Source organism: Daldinia loculata (genome assembly GCF_022478755.1).
Source record: "Daldinia loculata strain CBS 113971 unplaced genomic scaffold F4817scaffold_11, whole genome shotgun sequence".
NCBI lineage: Eukaryota > Fungi > Ascomycota > Sordariomycetes > Xylariales > Hypoxylaceae > Daldinia > Daldinia loculata.
Genome location: NW_026054865.1, coordinates 622096 through 642353, shown reverse-complemented (window position 1 = coordinate 642353; position 20258 = coordinate 622096). Strand labels below are relative to the sequence as shown.

The following is a 20258-nucleotide window of genomic DNA, read 5'->3' as shown; positions in this document are numbered from 1 at the left end:
CCTGTGCTTAGGTATCTTAGGAACAAGCAAGCACAAATTCTTCCCTTAGTCTACGAGAAGGGGATTTCGTATAGCTAGCTGACTATAGCTATTTATACGCAGGAAAGCATAGATACTAGTTAGTCAAAGGACAATAGTTATATAAAAAAAGAAACTTTTGATTTGGTATCACAGACGCAGCAGCAGCAGCAGCAGCAGCATCCGAGTCCATAACGACCCGGACTCTTCTAATGACTAGGCTAGGGAGCTCATTGCCAACAACCTCGCCTCCTACCATTGCAGGAAAACGCCACGAACGTAAGAAATGCAATCAATGCCCACACACGTACAGGACCTAACAACGCCGTAATGCCGCGGAGGGAGGGAGAGTACATATGTATGTAGCGAGTATGTGATAGGCGGAAACAGAGTATGTAGTAGTAATGACGACGACAGCGACGACGACAGTAACAACGATGCGATGAAATGTCCCCGAAAGACCGCGCACTTGAAGCCAGCCCTCTCCGACCAGCCCGTCCTTTCTATCTCCTAATTCGTAATAACCTACATACCTACCTAGCCTGAAAGCGAGTTAAATATTAAGCAAGGCTAGGCAGATTAGCCTATCTGCGTCTCCTCGACATCTCCGCCCTCGCCCTGGACGAAGACCTCGCAGCCCTGCGCGAAGAAGATGCGTGCGGGCCTGTCGGTGTTATTCGCGATGCTGTAGTGATTTCCTGTAGACAGGGGTTGTTAGCTTCAACTTGAACAGTTGCCGTGAGAGTAGGTGACTTTACCTCTGGGCACAAACCACATCCCTCCCATGCCAATCCTAAACTCCGTCTGCGCCACTGTAACATCGACAGTCCCCTTATGCACAAAAAATACCATCTGCATCTTCCTCGAGTTCTTAGTGCGCTTCTCCGAGCCGGGCGGCATATCCACGATTCCCGACCCGAAGAACGGGAGCGTAAGCGTCTTGGCGAACCGGAACGTCGCGTCCTTGATATCCTTGAGCTGGATGGCCGCTTCGGAGATCGCTAGTTCTTCTTCCGCGACTTCGAGCTGGTCCTCGTCCGCGGGCTCCGTCTCGTACTCGGGCCTCCAGTAAAGGCACTCGCCCGCGATGCGGCCCGGGTCGTACTCCCAGTCGTCGCGCTCCACCTCCTCTTCCTCGGGTATCGCGGATACGCGGCGCCCGGGTCTACCGCGTTGTTTCGAGGGGCGGCCGCGGCGTTTCTTCGTCGGTAAGTCTTCGGTTTCTTCGGTCCGCACGACACCATTGACGACGGGCATTACGAACTTTTGACCTTTGTCTTCGAACACATCTACGCCCTCTCGCACGGTATGCTCCCCCTTCCACCATTTTAGGGGCTGGTATGAAAGCCGGCCCGACCGTGTAGTCCGCATGTTGTCTTCGTCTTCCCGGCGTAGAGCGACCAGGCCGCGACCTTTGGGGAGGGGAGGACCGCGCTGCACGACAGGCTCCTCGACGCCAATTCCAGAAGACTTTCGCTTTCGACCGGGCTTACCCTTTTCCTTTGTCGCAGTTGGCTTCGACGAAGAAACCTTGCTCTCCTTTTCCACAATTCGTTGGCGCTTTGTCTTTCTTTCGTTGGCATTGTCCTCCACCTCCACCTCGTGCTCCTGTTCCTCCTCAACACTACTTTCGGATTGCCTTCCTGACCTACGCTTTTGGGTCTTCTTTGGAGGCTCGTGTTCTTCGACAGGTGATGAAGCCTTCGCGGGCCGTCCTCGTTGCTTCTTTTTGGCGGGTACATCATTGACTTCTTCAGTTCGTGCAGGTGGTGCTTTTGGGACTGATGGCTCTCCCTCTTCTTCTTGGACAACGGGTGATTTTGGCTTACGACCTCTGCGTTTTTTAGGCTGTTCGGGGGATTTTGGTTGCGGGATAGGCTCTTCCTCTTCTTCCTCAATTTCTGGTTCGAGCTCTAAAAGGGGTTCGTCTTGTTCCTCGGTTACGTCTTCTACCTCGTCACCGCCAGCATCAAGCACGTCCATTGGTTCCTCCGGTTCTTCTTCTTCTTCTTCTTCGATATCTTCTTCCTGTGGCTGGTTTCGTCTGCCTCGTGGAATAACCTCATCGTCATCATCGAAATCGTTGGCATGAGCATGGCCGTTAGTGAGCTTCCCGTTCCTAGGTTTCGGTCCGTTCACTCTCGGTTGTGGAAGGGCTGTCTTATTTGAAGAGCGTTTGGAGAAATCTAGCTTGCGATTTACAGATTTAGGAGGATTAGGTTCGCGCGCGGGTATAATGGAACCGCGAGCAGGTGATGAAGTAATACCGAGATGCGGATTTTGGCGCGCTGGTGACTGTAGATGTGTTTTGATAGGGGATCGAGCGCGCGGCAGTGATGGACGAGACTGTCGCTGTTTCATGATAGTAGCTGGTCCCATTTGAGATTCTACAAAGCGTGAATCAGCATGCAAGAACGAGAATCACGTAGAGCGCGGCATACCATCGTCTATTTCCATTTCTTGCTCCTCGTCAGATTCAGCGTTATGCCTTCCATTAGCGCCATTAACGCTGACATTGTTAACATCCTTTTCGGGCGAAGAAAAAAGGGAGTCGACAGCTTCGAAGCCATGTGCGTCGCGCTCGCGCTCTGCTAATGTAAGGCCCGTTTTTCTACTCTATATCAGTCTCAATTTCGCTGGGCCGGAGCGCAGTATGGTGAATACCTTCCAACTACACCGACATCGTAGACCTGTTCATTTTGCGACTGCGTTATGCGCCGCTGCGACTGTGCTTTCGTAGGCATAGCAACGGGGAAGCGCCGTCTACGGCAGTGGGACTTCGGGAAAACTATCAATCGCTCGAGTTTCAAATGTGATGATATATGAGAATGATAGTGGCTAGCAATGAAAGTCGCATTTAAGGTTGAAAACGCGTGAAAAGTATAAAATAGCGATTCCTTGCGGGGAAGGTGGTGATGTTTACTTTCTTTGATGAGGTGCACTTTCCCGTGGCTGCTAGGTGACCCAATTGATTTACTGCACGTCCCTGAAGATAATTATGGGTCGGATTTTTCTAAATATCCACTTTAATTGGCGGCACGGACGCGCTTTCAAGTAAAGACGCGACTATCGGAGGCAGCTTCTTCCACTTAGTCTTTGAATTACTACTAGGTAGTTAGGACCTATTACAATATTTCTAATTGTATTTCTAGTTACGCTCAGGTGTCGATGTACATAATAATATAATATAAAACCACAGAAAAACACCAATCCCTCAAACCTCTACAGCTCTCACCATGGAAGACACCCCAATGGACGACGGCACCGTCGCCCTCGAAACCCCAGCCGACAACGTCTTCGTCCCGCCCTCCATCCACCACGCCGCCACCCTCTCCGGCGAGACCTACACACACTTCTCCGCGGTACCCCCAAGTCTCCTCCCAGAACCCAACACCACCTCCCCCTCCCCCTCTAACCCATCCTCCAACCAACCCTCCCCAACCAGCCCCCCCTGCGTCCTCGGCGTCGACGAAGCCGGCCGCGGCCCCGTCCTCGGGCCCATGGTCTACGGAGTATTCTACCTCCCCGTCGAGCTCTCCGACCCTCTCCTAAAGCAAACGCACCACTTCGACGACTCCAAAGTCCTAACCCCCGCCGTGCGCTCCCACCTCATGCAATCCCTCTGCACGCCCTCCACCGACCTATTCGATTCCTGCGGCTGGGCCGTATCCTGTCTCTCCGCGCGGGACATCGGCGCGAACATGCTGCGCCCCGCCACCAGCGCCGCCTACAACCTCAACGCGCAAGCCTTCGACGCCACCGTGGAGTTGATAAAAGGCGTCTTCGCCCGCGGCGTCAACATCGCCGAGATATACGTCGACACCGTCGGGCCCCCGGCAACCTACCAAGCGAAGCTCGCCCGCGTATTTCCCACGACCAAGATCACCGTCGCCAAGAAGGCAGATAGCTTGTACCCGTGCGTCAGCGCGGCGAGCGTGTGCGCCAAGGTCACGCGTGACGCTGCGCTGGAGGTCTTATACGAGGCTAGGGCCGCGGGAGATGCGGCGAGAGGGGAAGAGGGAGAAGACGGGCAGGAAAGTTGGGGCTCTGGATATCCGTCCGATGCGCGGTGCGTCTCCTGGCTGAGGAGAAACATGCATCCCGTGTTCGGCTGGGGGCCCGAGTGCAGGTTCAGCTGGGGTACGGCGAAGGACATGTTAGAGACGAAAGGCGGCGTAAAAGTCGAGTGGCCAGTAGAGGAAGACGACGAGAATAGTCGACTTACTGATTACTTCGCTGACAGCAGTAAGGAGAAAGATGCCGATGAGCTAGGGTCTTGGTTTGGTACTCCAGCTGGTTTAGAGGCGTTTTGACCTAGAGAAGATTTCGTTATTGCATACCCAACTAAGCATAGGATCACGGCGTTCTGGAAGAGACAAATATTGGATTATCAAAAACTTGTTTGTTCGGATTAGGGATTTGTCCACGAGAAATATATCTTTACTATATCCTGGCCCGCCTAGCCGTCTATGAATAATCAACTGAACTTATTACATATCGTCGTCGTCATCAGTTGCCACACGCGACTTCTTCTTTCCCCGGCTGTCTAACGTGTCCATGCTGATCGAGTCGCTATCCCGACCCGCCATGCCAATTGCCTGTCTCGCAGTCTCATTGTTCTCGACGAACTCTCGGAGACGTTGCTTGCCAATATCCGAGGCCTGGTTCCAGGCAGCGTTGCTCATCTGCATCATAGGGCCTAGGAGATTAAGGCTGTACGAGACGTACAACCCACCGGCAATGATGACCAAGAGTACAAAAAGAACGGGGTTGCGCAGAACTGGTGAGGGTTAGCATAGCAACGGTAACATCGTGTAAAAGTAACTCACCTGTCAGGATCTCGTTCCACCCCAGTGCCAATAGCAGCCCGTAGAAATACAAGGGGACCTGCGTAATCCCACCAATGGCACTTCGCTTAGCTTCCACATACACACCATCGGCAGTCTTCTTGAACCTGACCACCAGATCTTGACGCTTGCTTTCGCTCAAGACAGTCATCTCTTCCTCGAGACTCTTCCCTTCTTCCTCATCAATACCACCAATAGGTGCCAAGTCGTCCTCATCTTCAGGCTCCGCCGCAGGAGGCTGGTTGCCAATAAACTCTGGGAGGTCCGGAGGTGCATATGTTGTGGACAGCCTGAACCTCGACAACAGGGGAATAAGGGTAAGAGTTGATTCTCGAGCACGAGTGTAGATGCCCTCGATGTCATCGGCTGGCCGCCATATGCGCGGGACACCCGCTTCATCGTATCGGAATTTATCCTCGAAGTTTTCGCGAAGCTTTAACAAAATGTTTCCTTCCATTACTTCTTCCTCGATCTTCTCTCGGAGAGCTACCCAACTCTTCCGTCGTAAACGCCATAGTCCGACCTCAACCTCGTCTTCACTCGCCTCAAAGCTCTTAGCCCTGTCTGCGAAGCGGCCCTCGGCTTCCTTGACAACAGAAGTAAAGAGGTTCCAGATACGATCCCAGAGGTCTTTCTCAGAAGGAGGCTTCTCGCCATCTTCAGGGGCTCCAGATCCTCCTCTTCCCGATCCAAGCTTATTGAATTCAAGACCAACCGAATCGCCTAGACGAGATTTGACCCAGCGTTCAACCCGATTCGCCAGTCTTCGCATTTCCTCTTTTCGCAAGCGAGAGCTGACTTCATCAAGTTCTTTCTCGAAGAGAACATATTGAGGCTTGAAGTTGGTCCACGCCACACCCGGGATAAACAAGTCCTGTGCCTCTTTCCTGAATGTGTCCAAAGTTCTAGTCTTCTCTGCATCCACGATCTCAGCAAATTCGTAGGCTCCTCCAGACTTTTGGCCCTGCTTAACGGCACCGGAAACGGCGTCGCTGAAGCTAGTAACGCAGGCTTTGTGGGCGGCAGACAGTTGGCCGTGATACAACGCCTTCAAACGCTGATCGATCTTCCCCTCCAAATCCGCTCGTTTATCCGAGTAAACTTTCTTGTGATATCGGCTAGCCTGCGTCTCGAAAGACTTGACGCATTTCTCCCTAGTTGAGCTGCCAATCTTACCGAGGTCCGGTAGAACGATGGGCCTTCCGCTGCGAGCGGATTCCGCCTGTTGCTCCTCCAGCGGAGTAATAGCTTCATCGAATGCTACGAGGACTTCTCGCGAAATCTCATCGCAGCGGAACTGGGCAAGGAGTTCTTGCTGTGTAGGTAGATCGAGATCCTTATTATGAACAATCTGGTCCCAAATGCCATTTGCATAATGGGAGAATCCATCGGCCGGGATTCTTCGGTGGTATTCGGGTAGGAAGACGCCACCCTCGAGTTCCTGTTCGCTGTGCTCGAGCTGGTTCTTCGAGTTCCGGCTTCCAGTCACAAACCTGCCTCCTAGGTTCTTGACTTCGGCTTCGAACTTATCTGGCTGTAGGATCTTATGAGGGAGCGCAGCAAAGGCGAAGTCGAAGTAATCTTCTATATTCGCCCCCTCCAAACCCGCTGGCTTCGAAATCGAGGACCAAATCTTAGTAAGATCTTGGATTAGGGTATTTCGAAGGTTCGATAGGGGAGTGTGACCAATATGATCACGGATAACGAAGAACAGGAGAGACCTAGGGGTAGATCTAAGTGCATACATATTAGACTTCCATCCGAAACATCAGTTAGGCTTCTCATGAAACTTACTGTTTATCCTTCAAGAACAGTTGGAGGTTGACTTCGAAGACGGTTTTCAACAAGCCCATATTGGCACCTTGATACAAACCAACTTGGTGCTCCCATACGTTGACAATAAGCACTTCGCTAGTTGCAAGCGCAAATAGTGCACTCTTCCTCTCGAAATCTTGGTCCTCGCCTCTCTCTCGGCCGTCAGTACCTTCTACATCCATAACTAGGATATTGTCGGCCATAGAGCCCCTTTTGTTTTTGGACATCCATATTCCCTTGGTGGTTTGGCGTCGTTCCACCTCGGACATTACATTGAACTCGGTACCAAATAGGTAGTTGAGCAAGGTCGATTTACCGGTGGACTGGGATCCGAACACGGATATGAGATGATAGTTGAATCCAGCATCAGCGACATCGGTTGCACGCAAGTAGGCATTGATATTCTCGCTATAGTTTCGTATGTTAGTAGAGTGCAAAGAGGACGGGGGCAGTAATAGTAAGGAAAAGGACAGCTTACTTGAACTCCTTGTCCTCGTCAATAACTTGGATGCCATGCTCGTATTGAGCTTGTGTTGGCTTCTCGCCAACAGAAGAGAAATGACCGTTCATGTCGAGGCTATCGGAACAGTAATCGGAATGAATTATTTACAAGTTTATGGAGCAAAAAGAAGAGTTGCCATCTCCCAGGCCTTAATTAAAGTTGTAGTTCGAGGTAGAGCAATAGGGAGGATCGGTTGTGTAGAAATGACATTTAGAACACAGCAAGGGCATCCTTGTTTAAACCGACCGACCTAAGCTGTGTGGCGGTTCTAATTCGCTGGCTTACTTAAATCGACAGCTGTTATCAAAAGTGACGGGCGCCACTCTGCCACTGTCACATGCACCAATGGAGGGTGATCTGGGTGATGTGACACTGCAACGAAGATAAAATGATGTCAGCTGGCAACCGCACATGTACAAATGCAACTATCCAGCAAGACTAATGCACTAAGTGTACTCGGTTCGTTCAAATACTAAAGTTGTTCATAGGCAGTTTCCATGCTTTCAACATTCGATTTTGATATAGAATGTTAATAATACCGAACGATAGAATGAAAGTCACTCGGTGCAAACATCCCCTAACATACATGCTAATACAAGTTAACAAGGAGGGTTCATTCTCCCAGAAACATATCCCACGCAGTCTTCACATTAGCAGGGCTAAAACACTGCGTTGTCCTATAAAACATGATGCAAAAGGCTAGTTGGAAGCATACCGCTCAAATTCCCCCAATACGATACGGTTATTGGTATAAAATCGTTAGTGTCTCTTTCCACCCGGCCACGTAGATGGCTTTATTTATTAGAACCAAACTTTCGACATCTCCAGAGCCAACAAATAAATCATTATGCAGTATATTAAGACAGCAAGCCAAAGCCGGATTGGATGTCCGTGGGTTTGTATTAGGTTCTGGTTAATCTTTTCTGGCAAATCTTGCCAGAGCCGGGCCGAGCTCAACCTCTTTTTCCTTCTGCTTGTTCTCCCGCTGCTGTAGCTGTTCCTTCCAGAGTTCGTCAACCTTAAGCCTCTTCTCATCAATAATATTCTTGCCTCGTTGCTTTCGCAGATATCTGCGGAGCGCACTATTCTTTCCGCGGGCCCTATTTCTAATTTCTGTCTCGATATCAACGGGTTTCGCATCAAGGTCCTTCTCAGCTTGGCGTTGCTGCTCAGAACGTAGATCAAGGTTTCCAATGAAGTTGGGATCCAGTGCGATCATCTCAGGTTGCAACTTGTTCAATAACGACTTGACTTCGGTCTCTTGTCGTTGCTTAGCCGTCTCAAATGGATTGACTTCCAGAGCATCAAAGTTAGGTTCTCCAGCACCAGGGACAATGATCGACGAAAATCCTTCGTCATGACCCAATCCTAGAATATCTTCGAATGGACACCAACGCACGCGCTCGATGCGCTTACCCTCGCCGCCCCAGGCCATGTATGGGCTCTGGATCTTCTCCTGCTCGGCAGCGTGCTTGGAGTAAAGGCCTTTCCAAATTGTCGTCTTCGTTCCCCATCCTACTGCAGTGAGACCTCGGTCTGATATTGCGATCGACGATGCGGGTTGTCGCGTAAAATAGCTATTGACTTCTTTGAACATCCTTATATCCCAAACTGCCATTTTGCAATCTTGCCCCGCCGATACCATATATCGGCCTTCCCTATCCACGGCCAATGACCGGACGGGGCCTTTATGCGCCAATAGCTTCACTAGTGGTTCGGGTGAGTTTGGAGACCATAATGTAACAGTTCCATTCTGGTGACCAGCATGTAAGACGGCGTTATAGGGGTTTTGTGTAAGAGACACTGGTGCTCCGAGCTTCGTCGGTATTTCCGTCACTAGTTGACCGGTAGATACGTCCTGGTACTTGAGAAAACCCGACATTCCCTAGCCTCGTAGTTAGTATCAATAGAGCCACGGTACGCCAAATTTACTAACCAGGGTTGCCAATAAAAAGTGGTACGGCAGGAATTCCATATGCGTTACTTCTTGGTGTTTCCTTAGGCAATGTACTTCAACTCCCTGACGATCGTATATATAGACATGTTTCTTTTGCGACACGGCGAAAAACTGGTTATTGTGTAGCCACCGCGCATCACGGACCGTTTCTCCAAGTTGTAGCTCACATCCCAACTTGCCTTCGCGCCAATCCATCGTAGCGACATGGCCTCGGCGCCCTGCCAGTAGTAATTCTCGACCAGTTCGGGAATACTCGAAAACGTAGGGTCCAAGTTGGTCAAGTTTCAACTCGAATCGCTTTTTCGCCGACTCGGTGGAGACTTCATCTAATATTTCTTCTTGTCGCACTCTGTACGTCCTCTCTAATTCGTGCTCGGGTTCTAGGAAACCGCTAGTATTCTCGAGAAGTATTTCTGCATCTTTTGCCTTCACTGTAGCCTCCTTATACTTATGCTCGAGAGATTTTAGGTTACTCCGTAGCTTCTTGTCCTTGACGGCTTTGACATTGACTCTGCTCCCTCGGCCATAGTCTCTTTGCGCTTCCTTTAAACGTCGTCGCCTCTCGCGCTCTTCTTTTGGAACAAGTTCCGTTCTAGTTCGCTTAATGACACGCGCGCCATTGTCGTAATCCCTCTTAGGTGGCTTGTTCGCGACTTTCGTTTCGGCTTCCATCTTGGTTTGTAAGGTGGTTGTTAAGAAGAGAAGTATGACTTGTAAACAGTCAGTACTTGGGAGGGTTTGTAGGTCGGCATTTAACGCCAAGCCAAACTTCAAGGCGCAAACCCAAAAATTTCTGAGCAACAGAGACGATAAACCGATAAGAAATGCAGTCCCATAAAAAAGTTGTTATCGGTGGATAAAGTAGCTCGATAAGCGACGATAACTAAACCGCACAGAAAAAAATATTATGATAAGACCCATTCCGGCTGCCGATATCCTCAATTGCCCCTCCGCCCCTCCAACAGTTAAGCCAATATTGGCCCAGTGAGGTTCTTGACGTAGATTTTGATGTTGAAAGGCATTTCTACAGTATAAAACTCTCCAACCTGGCGTCGCTACCATTCCGATTCAAAGCTGGAGGCGACGGGAAAATGCCTTCCGTAGTAGCCACTCATTCTCATCGGCCGACTACGAAAGTCGCGCCCAAGACTTTCAAGTCCAAAAAAGCCACCAAAGGCGCTCTACGAGATCAGGCTAAAGGTGAGATCGCAATGATTTCTAGATGTGCTAAATGACTTTTCTCTTTACTGATACCTTAATTATAAAGGCAAAGTACCCAACGACAAGGGCCAGCGCAAAACTCCCCATCAACAAGTCATGTCTAAGTTCGATCGTCGCAACCAAGCAAAGCAGCGCCAGCTTGCGAAACACAAGGAACACCTAAAAGAAACTTCGGTCTTCTCTGGACGGGATGGTGCGCCAAGAATAGTTGCTGTAGTACCGCTCTGCGCCGACATTGACGTCTCCGCGGCCATCAAAAGTCTTAACAGCAGTCTCGATATCGAGTCCGACGCCTCCGAGTCCAACTTCCGAGTATCCGTCGACAGATTCAAACAAAAGCTTCAATATGTACCAGTCACGAGAGATCTCACTGCGTGCATTGATGCAACAAGAGTCGCAGACTTTGTGCTATTCATATTATCATCAGAGACAGAGGTGGATGCTTTGGGAGAACTTATTATCCGGAGTATCGAGAACCAGGGCATGTCTACATTATTCACAGCCGTCCAGAATCTAGATAAAATCCAACCCGCGAAGGCCCGCCCAGATGTCGTCAAGTCCCTGGTCTCGTTTATGACACATTTCCATCCAGGACAGGAAAAGATATATAACCTCGACTCGAGACAAGAATCCTCGAACCTCATGAGGTCGCTCTGTACAACGACGCCAAAGGGAATCAACTGGAGAGACCAGCGATCGTGGATGCTTGTTGACGATGTCCGGTGGCCGTCAACTGAAAATGAGCTGACAGTATTAACGGGTGTCATTCGTGGAAAAGGTCTCAAGGCCGACCGATTGGTTCATGTGGGAGATTGGGGAACCTTCCAAATTGAGAAGATCACAGCCGCACCGCTTCCCACTAAGAGACGGAAAGATGACGGAATGGCCATAGAGGAAACAGAAACCGAGAACGTCCTAGAGACCCCGGATGAGGACCAAGATGATCTTGCTGAGCTAGCCCCAGAAGAAGCGATGATGGATGACGCAGATATGGAGGAAGAGATAAAAGAACCGACAATCAAAAAGGGTGTATTGCTAGACGATCATCACTACTTCTCTGAGGAGGAGCGGGAGGAGTATGCACAGCCGAAGAAACTACCTAAAGGGACATCATCCTACCAAGCAGCCTGGTACTTAGATGATGTGTCAGATTCTGAGTCGGAAATGGATGATCAAGAAATGGAGGATGCCCAGGATGAGGTTATGCCTGCGGCTCCAGAGGACGGCATGGAGGGTTTGGCCAACGCCGAGCCCACAGAGGCCGCTATGTCGGAGTATCCTCAATCGGAGATGTTTATCGAACCAGACGAGGAGGAGGATGCTGCACAGTTAGAAGCATATCGTTCCAGGAAACGTGATGAGGTAGAGGAAGACAAAGAATTTCCGGATGAGATCGAGTTACATCCGAACGTCCTCGCGAGAGAAAGGTTAGCAAAATACAGAGGATTAAAAAGCTTACGGACGAGTCCTTGGAATACGGAGGAAGATCGTCTATTTCAGCCCGAGGAATGGTCAAGGTTATTACAAATATCAGACTACCAGTCTTCTCGAAACCGCTCAATAAGAGAAGCTCTAGTCGGCGGGGTGGCCCCTGGAACGAGGGTCCACGTTCACCTCAGAAACGTCCCTAGGGACCTGGAGAAGTCATATAACCCTTCGCGGCCAGTCTCGCTCTTCTCACTCCTACGACACGAAAACAAGAAGACTTCATTGAACTTTGACGTCACTCACAAGGAGGATTACGAAAAGTCTATCAAGGCCAAGGAGGAGCTCATCGTTCAGTGCGGCCCTCGACGATTTATCGTCAACCCCCTATTCTCGCTTCCCGGTAACACGGAGAACGACGTACACAAGTACTGCCGGTACCTCCACCCGGGTCAATCTGCTATCGCGACGTTCATGGGTCCTATTACTTGGGGATCTGTGCCGACGTTATTCTTTAAGCGAACAATTTCCGAGGGAGGAGACGGCGAATCAAGTGTTCCTCTGCAATTAGTAGCCACAGGAACAGCTCGTGCGCCTTCCACATCAAGGGTCGTCGCCAAGCGTGTCATATTGACTGGTCACCCCTACCACATCCACAAGAAGGTCGTCACTATCCGATACATGTTCTTCAACCGAGAAGACGTGGAGTGGTTCAAGGCGTTACCCCTATGGACGAGGAGAGGGAGAAGCGGATATATCAAGGAGACTCTTGGTACCCACGGATACTTCAAGGCTAACTTTGACGGAAGGATTAACCCGCAGGATGCGGTTGGTGTCAGTCTATATAAGCGGGTGTGGCCGAGGAACGCCATTCCCTTCACGGGACCTCTCCTGGAAGAGGGAGCGTCGGAAGTGCAGAACGAGGAGGCTATGGACGAGGATGTCCTATAGATACCAGGGTATATGGGTTATAGTGTATGTCTATGTCATCTTCCAGTCACATCGAAGACATACCATAGAGTCTTTAGATCTCAATCGTTCGGACTATCATGAGAGAAATGAGAAACGGTTCCAAATCTAGTACCTATTTGGTTACACATATATTTCTCGTTCAAGTTCAACCCGTCTCAGTGCCACACTTAAAATAGCATAATATGGCTAATAGTGAATCTTTAATTACCTTATATTCAACATAACCTACCTAAACCAACGTCTCCAACCCAGCCGTCGGCTTCGGCCCCCCCTTCGCCTTACACACCTCCTCAGCACCACTAGCCTTCCACGCACTAACAATCAAATTAACAATATGGTCCACACCAACCCCCTTCTTCACCTGCGCAAACACCGTCGGCCCCCCCTCCCTCATCTTCCTAGCATCGCGTTCCATGACGCCCAGATCCGCGCCCACGGCCTCGGCCAAATCCGTCTTGTTCACGACCAACAAGTCGCTCTGGGTGATGCCCGGCCCGCCCTTCCGGGGGATCTTATCGCCGCCGCTGACGTCGATGACGTAGACGATGAAGTCGGCGAGCTCGCGGCTGTAGTTGGCGGCTAGGTTGTCGCCGCCGGACTCGATGAGCAGGAGGTCGGTGGCGAAGGCGCGGTGCAGGTCCTCGAGGGCGGCTAGGTTCGCGGATACGTCCTCGCGGACGGCGGCGTGGGGGCAGCCGCCGGTTTCGATGGCGCGGATGCGAGGGGCGGGGAGGGCAGAGTGCCGCGTGAGGAACTCGGCGTCTTCGCGGGTGAAGATGTCGTTGGTTACGGCTGCGATGGAGTATTGCTGGCGGAGGGCTAGGCAGAGGGCTAGCATTAGGGCGGTTTTGCCGGAGCCGACGGGGCTGGGGGGGTGTTAGTTGTTTTTGTTTATTTTATTTTAAATATGGCATTGGTGATAATATAGGTAGGTAGGTTTAAGTATCGCGTAATTAGACGGGTGTGTATAGATTAGGTAGGTATATGTGTATACAAATATTCCCCTTTTATCTCCTTTAGGGGGGCGGATATGTATATGGGAATACTTAGACTGGACTTACCCTCCGATTCCAACGGTAAAGGCTCTCTCGTTCCAATTACGGCCCTCGATGATGGGCATCTCTCGCCCGAGGAAACTCCCAGGCCCATCGAGGATCTCGTGTGAGTGCCCGTGCTCGGCGACCGAGAAGCCATCGTGGGAATGGTTGGTGGCGCCTCCGTCGTGGGAGTGCAGGTGAGCCGTCGCCATTGCGGGGTTATTAAGGACGTGGTGAGTACGATAAGAAATTTCAGACTACGAAGATAGATACGTTTGTACGATGTAGTAGTATGTTTATGAGTCCTCAACGAAGTTTGCAAAAATAAAATATTCTCTCGACGGTGTTTTTGAAATTTCTCTTTTAGATTTGTTCTATCAAGCCTAGGTAGATTTTGCTTATTACTTACCTACACATACGTATTAGGTATCCAACTTGCTCACCGAGAAGGCGCTACAGCTATACTGCTCCTTCTCTATCCCGCTTTCCGTCTCTCTATCTCTACCTATGTATCTCTCCATTGCGATTATCTTATCTCTGGTGAGGGGCAGAAGATCTACCCCACATTCGACGAGCTAGCTAGGGGCATTGGAGCTGGTTTGTACCTATTTTAGGTGTTTGTTACGTCTGTCTTGGTCTATCGTTCTCGAATTCGTTTGAGTCTAGCAGAGCGAATATTCGTCAGAGAATGTTTCTATATATCTTATAAGTGAAGTTGAAAATTGAGGCTTTCACGATGTCGACGAGCAATGTCTTTACTAACATCTGTTACGTAAATTGATAGATACTGGCCTGTAATTGAGTGCTTGCCAATACTTGCCAAGTAAGAAACCGATGCCCTACAAGCTTGGCTACAAACCGAGGGCCCCCCGTGTGCGGGACCACAATAGCCCGACTTTTAGCAAGGCTTATGTCATCCCCGTATACCTATTATCCCCTTACGTTATTTCTTCCGAAATTTAGCTGCTTATTCCCGTAAGGTTACGTGCTGCTACGCCGGGCTGCGCGGGGGGGGCGCTCGGCCCTCGTTTTGCAAGGGCCTCGCATCCCCCCCTCGCGCGGCCCGGTAGCGGCGGCACGATGCTCTAGTTACTTTAAACTATCCTCTCTTGTGGTCTTTCCTTATTCGTGTAAAAAGAAAAAAGAACGTGTGGGATTTAAACCTGGCTTCCTATAAAATAAACCTAAGTTATATGGTGTTGTCTCGAAAAGGTTTAGTTTTGTACTAAAAACATGTAACCTTTATGTGGCCTTGTATTGGCATATAACCACTTAATATGATTGGTTAAATTTTTAGCATAAACCTAGTATACAGGCCACTTTTTTCCCCAATTTTTTTATCTTTTTTATTAAAAGCTTTATCCTTTTATCGGCTTATTAAAGGTTTTATCAAAAGTTTTATTAAAAGTTTTATTAAAGGTTTTTTTAAAAGTTTTATTAAAAGTTTTATTAAAGGTACGTACCGTTTAAAATATTTACATTAAAATTAATTTAACGTTAATTATATAGCTAAAGCCTTAGCTTTATATTTCAGCCAATAAAAAGCCTAGGATTTAAACGTTAATATAATACACAAACAAATTGCCTAATTAGGAAATACCATTTTGGCCAAACACAACATCCCTTTTAAAAGTCGGGCATATTAGCTTAGCTTCCCTTGGCTACATGTTCCGCAAGCGCCTACTAGTCTGCGATATATATGCGCTTTTTACTTACGGTTTTCCAACAACAACAACCCAATCACCATTCTCCAAAGAATGGAATTTGATCTCGATTGGTCTAGTGGTCAGGATACCTGCTTGTCATCGAACAAGTACGCAGGTGGCCGGGGTTCGATTCCCCGATCGAGAGCATCCTTTTGTCAGTTGAACATCGTGTTTTTTTTTTTTTTTTTTTTTTTTCTTTGCTGCTTCTTACTTTAAACTTGCCTCTGCTGTTAGCCTCAATAGCTCCATGTGGCATAATTATATGAGAGCTTATTTAATATTTTAGATGTCCCGATGTCCTAATATCCAATGTGTAGTCAAACCGCCTATTATTCAACAATACGCGAGCACATCTTTACCATTTTAAGGAAGATCGGGTCTCAATATCGCAATAGTTTCAATCTTAACCCTCGTAGTTCTATACCTTTTCCAGCACCATATATTAATTAGGCCAGTTAATTTGTACCTATCATTCGGTACCATCCGAAAGTTTGAAACCCTAGGGTTCTACCGCTGTCGATCAAAAACTGTCGATCAAAGAGCTGTTGGTCGACGGTTGTCAAAATCTCCGAGCCGCCATTGTACGGCAGGGAACACCACATATTGTCTCGAACCCACCCGAGATCGTGTATCATTCCTGGACCAGCGCCTCACGACTGCTTCTAACCTACCGCAGCCAGTAATCCACATATGGTATCGGTACTGGCCCGAAGAATACGCAATACCCTTGCTGCTTTATACGCCATCCTCGTATTGGGTCGAAGCATAAGCTACGGATTACAGATGCGTGGCTTTGGCGGCTCGAGTACGTAAGGTGTTGAGCAATACGTGCGTCAGCCATGACTGCAATTATCACGCGGTTCAGGCTGCGAGTAGCTGTCGTCCGCCAAAGACTACGTTCGGAATGCAAATAGAATGTCGATATTATCACGAAGGAGGCGTTCCTGGCAGGATCTACTACCTAGGTAGCTTCAGGGAATACGACAAGGATGTCGTATTTACCACAGTGTGATTGTCATTTGCCTCGATCCCTCGTGATAATTACCTTACCTTGGGCACTTACATACTGGTTGGTTAAGGGGATTACCTAACCAGGGGGCAATCTGGGTATGGCTTTAATTCCCTTCGAATTGAATATTAGATGATACCTAAGATCGTCATCTAATATTCGCTCCTCGGTTATCTCTGCAATATCAGCTTCCAAGTGGAAATAGAAGCGCCCAGAGTCTTCGAGAACGATGATTCGCCTACGGATGGATAGCTCAACGATAGCACGTAAGCGCATTTACAGGAGCTACGTTGGTCGAACCAGGTCGTTCAACCGTCTCCATCCTCTCCAGATTTGTATACCTGGCAACGGGCAAGTGGTTGAAGAATCGATAGCAATACATAAGACATAATAAGCATGGGTTACCGATTGGTATCCTTTCTACAGGGTTACATGGCTTTTCCTCGTCAGCTAGTCTACAAGAGGAATTGATGCATCCAGGCCTGCAGGTTTGTTGGTATGGTTTTCTATGTAGCAACCTAGAGTGCCGCCCGGCGAGACTCGACGGCGAGCAAGGACATTGGCGAGGTTCGAGCATATGGAGATATGTATTTGTCTACATACATGGTTAGGTATTCTACCTCTAGTCTCTCGTCTCCTTAGCGGTCGTACCACCAAACCCGTGTCTAATCGGCCTAGATCCCGCAAGGGACGCCAGTGTTCGGGACCACACTCTCAGTACAACAGGAACAAACGCAGGAAACAAAACACCGAAGCCACCACGGGAAGATACAGCTGAGAGAAATGCCGTGCAACTTACATTAGGGAGTATCCGTCATCCTTCGCCCAGCAGAATTTGGAATGAGGACGTTTTCCTATCTCGATACTGGTTCCATTCCGCTCTCTTCCCCTTGGGGAAAACATTGCTAGGATGTGATGCTACATAGGGTATGCTAGGGTACGTGCATGCGAGCTTCGTAGCACGAGCCAACTTGAAATCACAGCGTATTACTTGGAACTGGGGTCGATATGTACGACAAGGGTTATGGACAAGGATCCAACCGCCGTTGTCCCCCCATTCGTCCCCCTTCCCCCATTCGTCTATGTATATGTATCGACCAGGGTGCTCCTAAGGTTCGAAATTCAAATTCATACATACACTACATACAACATACATGCTTACCATGCTCCATATTCCATGCTTTTTAGCAGACCGCCTCTCCTTTGGCTCCCACAAGAGAGCCTGAGGTCGCAGTGCAATCATAGATCCAGAACCGGGTAAATTATGACACCAGAATTGCGTCTCGGCTCTAGAGCCAACATGATTTCCAACGCGCAGATGAAAATCAGGGCAAACAAAGGGAGGTTTAGTGTTTGCTTGGTCTCTTTTTTTTCTTCCTGAGCTAATGTAGCCTCTCTCTCTCTATATATGTACATATTATAGATGTAGATGTAGAGAGGTAGCTACTAACCGTTAGGTAATTAGTGTAATAGCTGACGATACCTGATAGTCAAGTGATGGACCGACCACTGCCGTTCGGTACCGCTCACGCGCCCCTGTATCCATGCTACCTTGGAAATAATAAGAGGCTTCATTCCCTCTTAGCCAAGCCGGCCGGATTCTGCACGCCTCTGCCCCAGATTTCAATAATAAGAGTCGACCTCCCTATTGTGGTAAACGATGGATCGCCTTATCCGTCGTTCCTAGGAACTAATGTAACCTACATATGTATGCATGTGTATGCAGGTATATATTCTTATACTTTCGCTCTATAACCTTCATGTTAGTCGAGAAAAGGTTTATCTACCCCTCGTGAGCTGAGCTGAGCTTCCACCTATAGCTCGTACAGATATACCTAATTATTAGGTCCGCCTTTCAAAGTCTATCGCTACTGTCTTACTTCTAACTCCGGGGGAATCAAGCTCGTGTCTTATGAGACGAGTTATGCATGTCATGAGACGTATGCAGCAGAACTAGTAACTTAAGAAAGGATCAAGAATAATAGTTTCTCCCAATATTTGTTCGCTTCCCGGAAACCCAATACGAACATCCGGCTTATACTTTCGTCATCCGATATTACGAAATTTGATACCCTCATTGTCGGTCTATGGAATATTTTTACAACTATATTCCGTCGAATTCAGCTGGGCAGAGACAGACGGATATAATGCAACTCACAATGGGTCGTTCCGCGAACGATCACCGGGCGTCGATGCCGGCTAGGCAAGCCGTTCCCAAGTCGGATCCATTTAGACCTAGCAGCACGAGACAACAGCGGCATTCTAAGTCGCAACCTTTTGATGCTGATGATTTGCGACGACGACTGTATATAGTTATTGAAGAACAAGAAGCGCAGAAGAAGAGACAAAAGCGAAGACCAGACGAGAGTTACCAGAGTCAAGAGCAGAGTAGATCTATGAGCAGATCAGAGGCGAGACAGACGGATGCTATAAAACCAGGAGCTAGCGAAAAGAGCTTCGCGACACGGATGGCAAAAAGCAAAGTCACGATAGCAGATTCAACAAGAGAGAACGATACCCAGCCACCAAAAATAAAAACCGGCCGGTCAATGTCAAAATCCATCCAAGACAGACTACGGCGCCGACCGTCAGAGGTAGACCCGACAGCGACCGAGAGCGCGGTCAAAGCAACATCATACCAGCACGTGCCCCAAGAAGCCGCCGCGCAATTCGAACGGACGGCAACAGCCAACAGCATGCGGGAGAGGAATCTCGAGCATAGTATATCCCAATCAACACTCAAATACCACGTCGAACGCTGGCCATCATCAGATCAACACGACCTCGACTCCAGCACATCTACCACGCACACATTAGAACGAGTACGAAGCAAACGGGAGCTCTTCCACGACCGGAACCCCTTCCAGACCCCGCAGTGGCACCCAGCCGCCGAAGAAGAACTCTACCCTCACCCTCACCACCAACCGCAACCACAACCACAACATCAACTCCGCCGCCACAGCGCCCCGCTAGTCATGCCCCCGCGCCCCTGGCGCAAAAACAGCATCGGCACCGTCCTCGAGGACAAAGCCATGGACGAGATCTCGTCCGAGGAGACCCTCGTCGTAGACCCCTTATTAACCACCACCACGATAAACGAGCACCGCGTCGACTGGACGCAGTGCGACGAGAAGCCGTCGGTTGAGGCCACTACTACTACTACTACTACTGCGACGGGTGGGGGCAGGATCCCGCTGCTAAGAAAGGCGGATTCCCTCTGGACGCTGAAGAAGCTAGGCGGGTTTAATAGGGGTAGTAGTGTTGCTCGCGAGAAGCAGCAGCAACAACAGCAGCAGCAGCAGCAGCAACATTTGCAGGATGATGGGAGTCCGACGGGTTCGTCGCCGTCGCCGCTGAAGTTTCCGCGGTTTGGGTTTTTGATGAGGTTGAGACGTTAGTTGGTGGTGGTGGCTTCGGCGGCTTCAATGACTATCAATTTACCTAATTCATTTGTTCAATCTGGGGGAGTGGTGATTGTGGTTGGTTGAAGAGACTACACTACCTAAGTTTGTGTGAGATGTATACATGTATAATATCCCGGCTGAAGCTGCGAGGATATGAATGATATCGTGATACCGTGTAATGACAAAAGTATTGATGAGACGAGGGACTGAATTATAGTTGGACTTATTATGAATCTCTCCTCTCCCGACATTGGTTCGTGTAACTATTCTAACCTAGGTACATAGGGTTTATATCATCCTGAGACCTCGTGTGTGGTAGTTGTTGTAGGCTTGATGAGTTTAGTC

General features: G+C 49.2%; 7 protein-coding genes and 1 non-coding gene across 8 annotated transcripts; 4 read left to right on the top strand and 4 right to left on the bottom strand.

Annotated features, from left to right (window-relative positions):
- Nucleotides 1–137: 137 nt before the first annotated feature.
- F4817DRAFT_331053 (Mif2/CENP-C like-domain-containing protein) lies at nucleotides 138–2977 on the bottom strand. The gene is made up of 4 exons (XM_049302466.1): nucleotides 2683–2977; nucleotides 2460–2629; nucleotides 777–2405; nucleotides 138–716 (listed from the first exon to the last, which is right to left on the bottom strand). Exons 1-4 carry the CDS (start codon nucleotides 2760–2762, stop codon nucleotides 598–600), a joined length of 1998 nt encoding a protein of 665 aa, XP_049161383.1. The 5' UTR covers nucleotides 2763–2977; the 3' UTR covers nucleotides 138–597.
- Nucleotides 2978–3081: 104 nt separating this feature from the next.
- F4817DRAFT_27661 (ribonuclease H-like domain-containing protein) lies at nucleotides 3082–4528 on the top strand. The gene has a single exon (XM_049299496.1). The coding sequence runs from the start codon at nucleotides 3255–3257 to the stop codon at nucleotides 4329–4331; it is 1077 nt and encodes a 358-aa protein (XP_049161382.1). The 5' UTR covers nucleotides 3082–3254; the 3' UTR covers nucleotides 4332–4528.
- Nucleotides 4509–7250, bottom strand: F4817DRAFT_357360 (root hair defective 3 GTP-binding protein; the record flags this gene model as incomplete). Its single annotated transcript, XM_049305911.1, has 4 exons — nucleotides 4509–4798; nucleotides 4848–6598; nucleotides 6660–7088; nucleotides 7159–7250. The coding sequence occupies 4 exons, from the start codon at nucleotides 7248–7250 to the stop codon at nucleotides 4509–4511; spliced, it is 2562 nt and encodes an 853-aa protein (XP_049161381.1).
- Nucleotides 7251–7701: 451 nt separating this feature from the next.
- On the bottom strand, nucleotides 7702–9922 carry F4817DRAFT_331031 (BING4CT-domain-containing protein). Its single transcript, XM_049302465.1, has 2 exons — nucleotides 9119–9922; nucleotides 7702–9067 (listed from the first exon to the last, which is right to left on the bottom strand). Exons 1-2 carry the CDS (start codon nucleotides 9809–9811, stop codon nucleotides 8096–8098), a joined length of 1665 nt encoding a protein of 554 aa, XP_049161380.1. The 5' UTR covers nucleotides 9812–9922; the 3' UTR covers nucleotides 7702–8095.
- Nucleotides 9923–9988: 66 nt separating this feature from the next.
- Nucleotides 9989–12865, top strand: F4817DRAFT_331030 (DUF663-domain-containing protein). Its single transcript, XM_049302464.1, has 2 exons — nucleotides 9989–10339; nucleotides 10407–12865. The coding sequence occupies exons 1-2, from the start codon at nucleotides 10231–10233 to the stop codon at nucleotides 12734–12736; spliced, it is 2439 nt and encodes an 812-aa protein (XP_049161379.1). The 5' UTR covers nucleotides 9989–10230; the 3' UTR covers nucleotides 12737–12865.
- F4817DRAFT_331028 (urease accessory protein UreG) lies at nucleotides 12866–14171 on the bottom strand. Its single transcript, XM_049302463.1, has 2 exons — nucleotides 13819–14171; nucleotides 12866–13623 (listed from the first exon to the last, which is right to left on the bottom strand). Exons 1-2 carry the CDS (start codon nucleotides 14004–14006, stop codon nucleotides 12987–12989), a joined length of 825 nt encoding a protein of 274 aa, XP_049161378.1. The 5' UTR covers nucleotides 14007–14171; the 3' UTR covers nucleotides 12866–12986.
- Nucleotides 14172–15562: 1391 nt separating this feature from the next.
- Nucleotides 15563–15645, top strand: F4817DRAFT_t53. The gene has a single exon. It is a non-coding gene; the product is annotated as a tRNA-Asp (tRNA).
- A 3023-nt stretch (nucleotides 15646–18668) lies between these two features.
- On the top strand, nucleotides 18669–19907 carry F4817DRAFT_313780 (uncharacterized protein; the record flags this gene model as incomplete). The annotated part of the gene is made up of 1 exon (XM_049300302.1): nucleotides 18669–19907. The coding sequence occupies one exon, from the start codon at nucleotides 18669–18671 to the stop codon at nucleotides 19905–19907; it is 1239 nt and encodes a 412-aa protein (XP_049161377.1).
- Nucleotides 19908–20258: the final 351 nt, after the last annotated feature.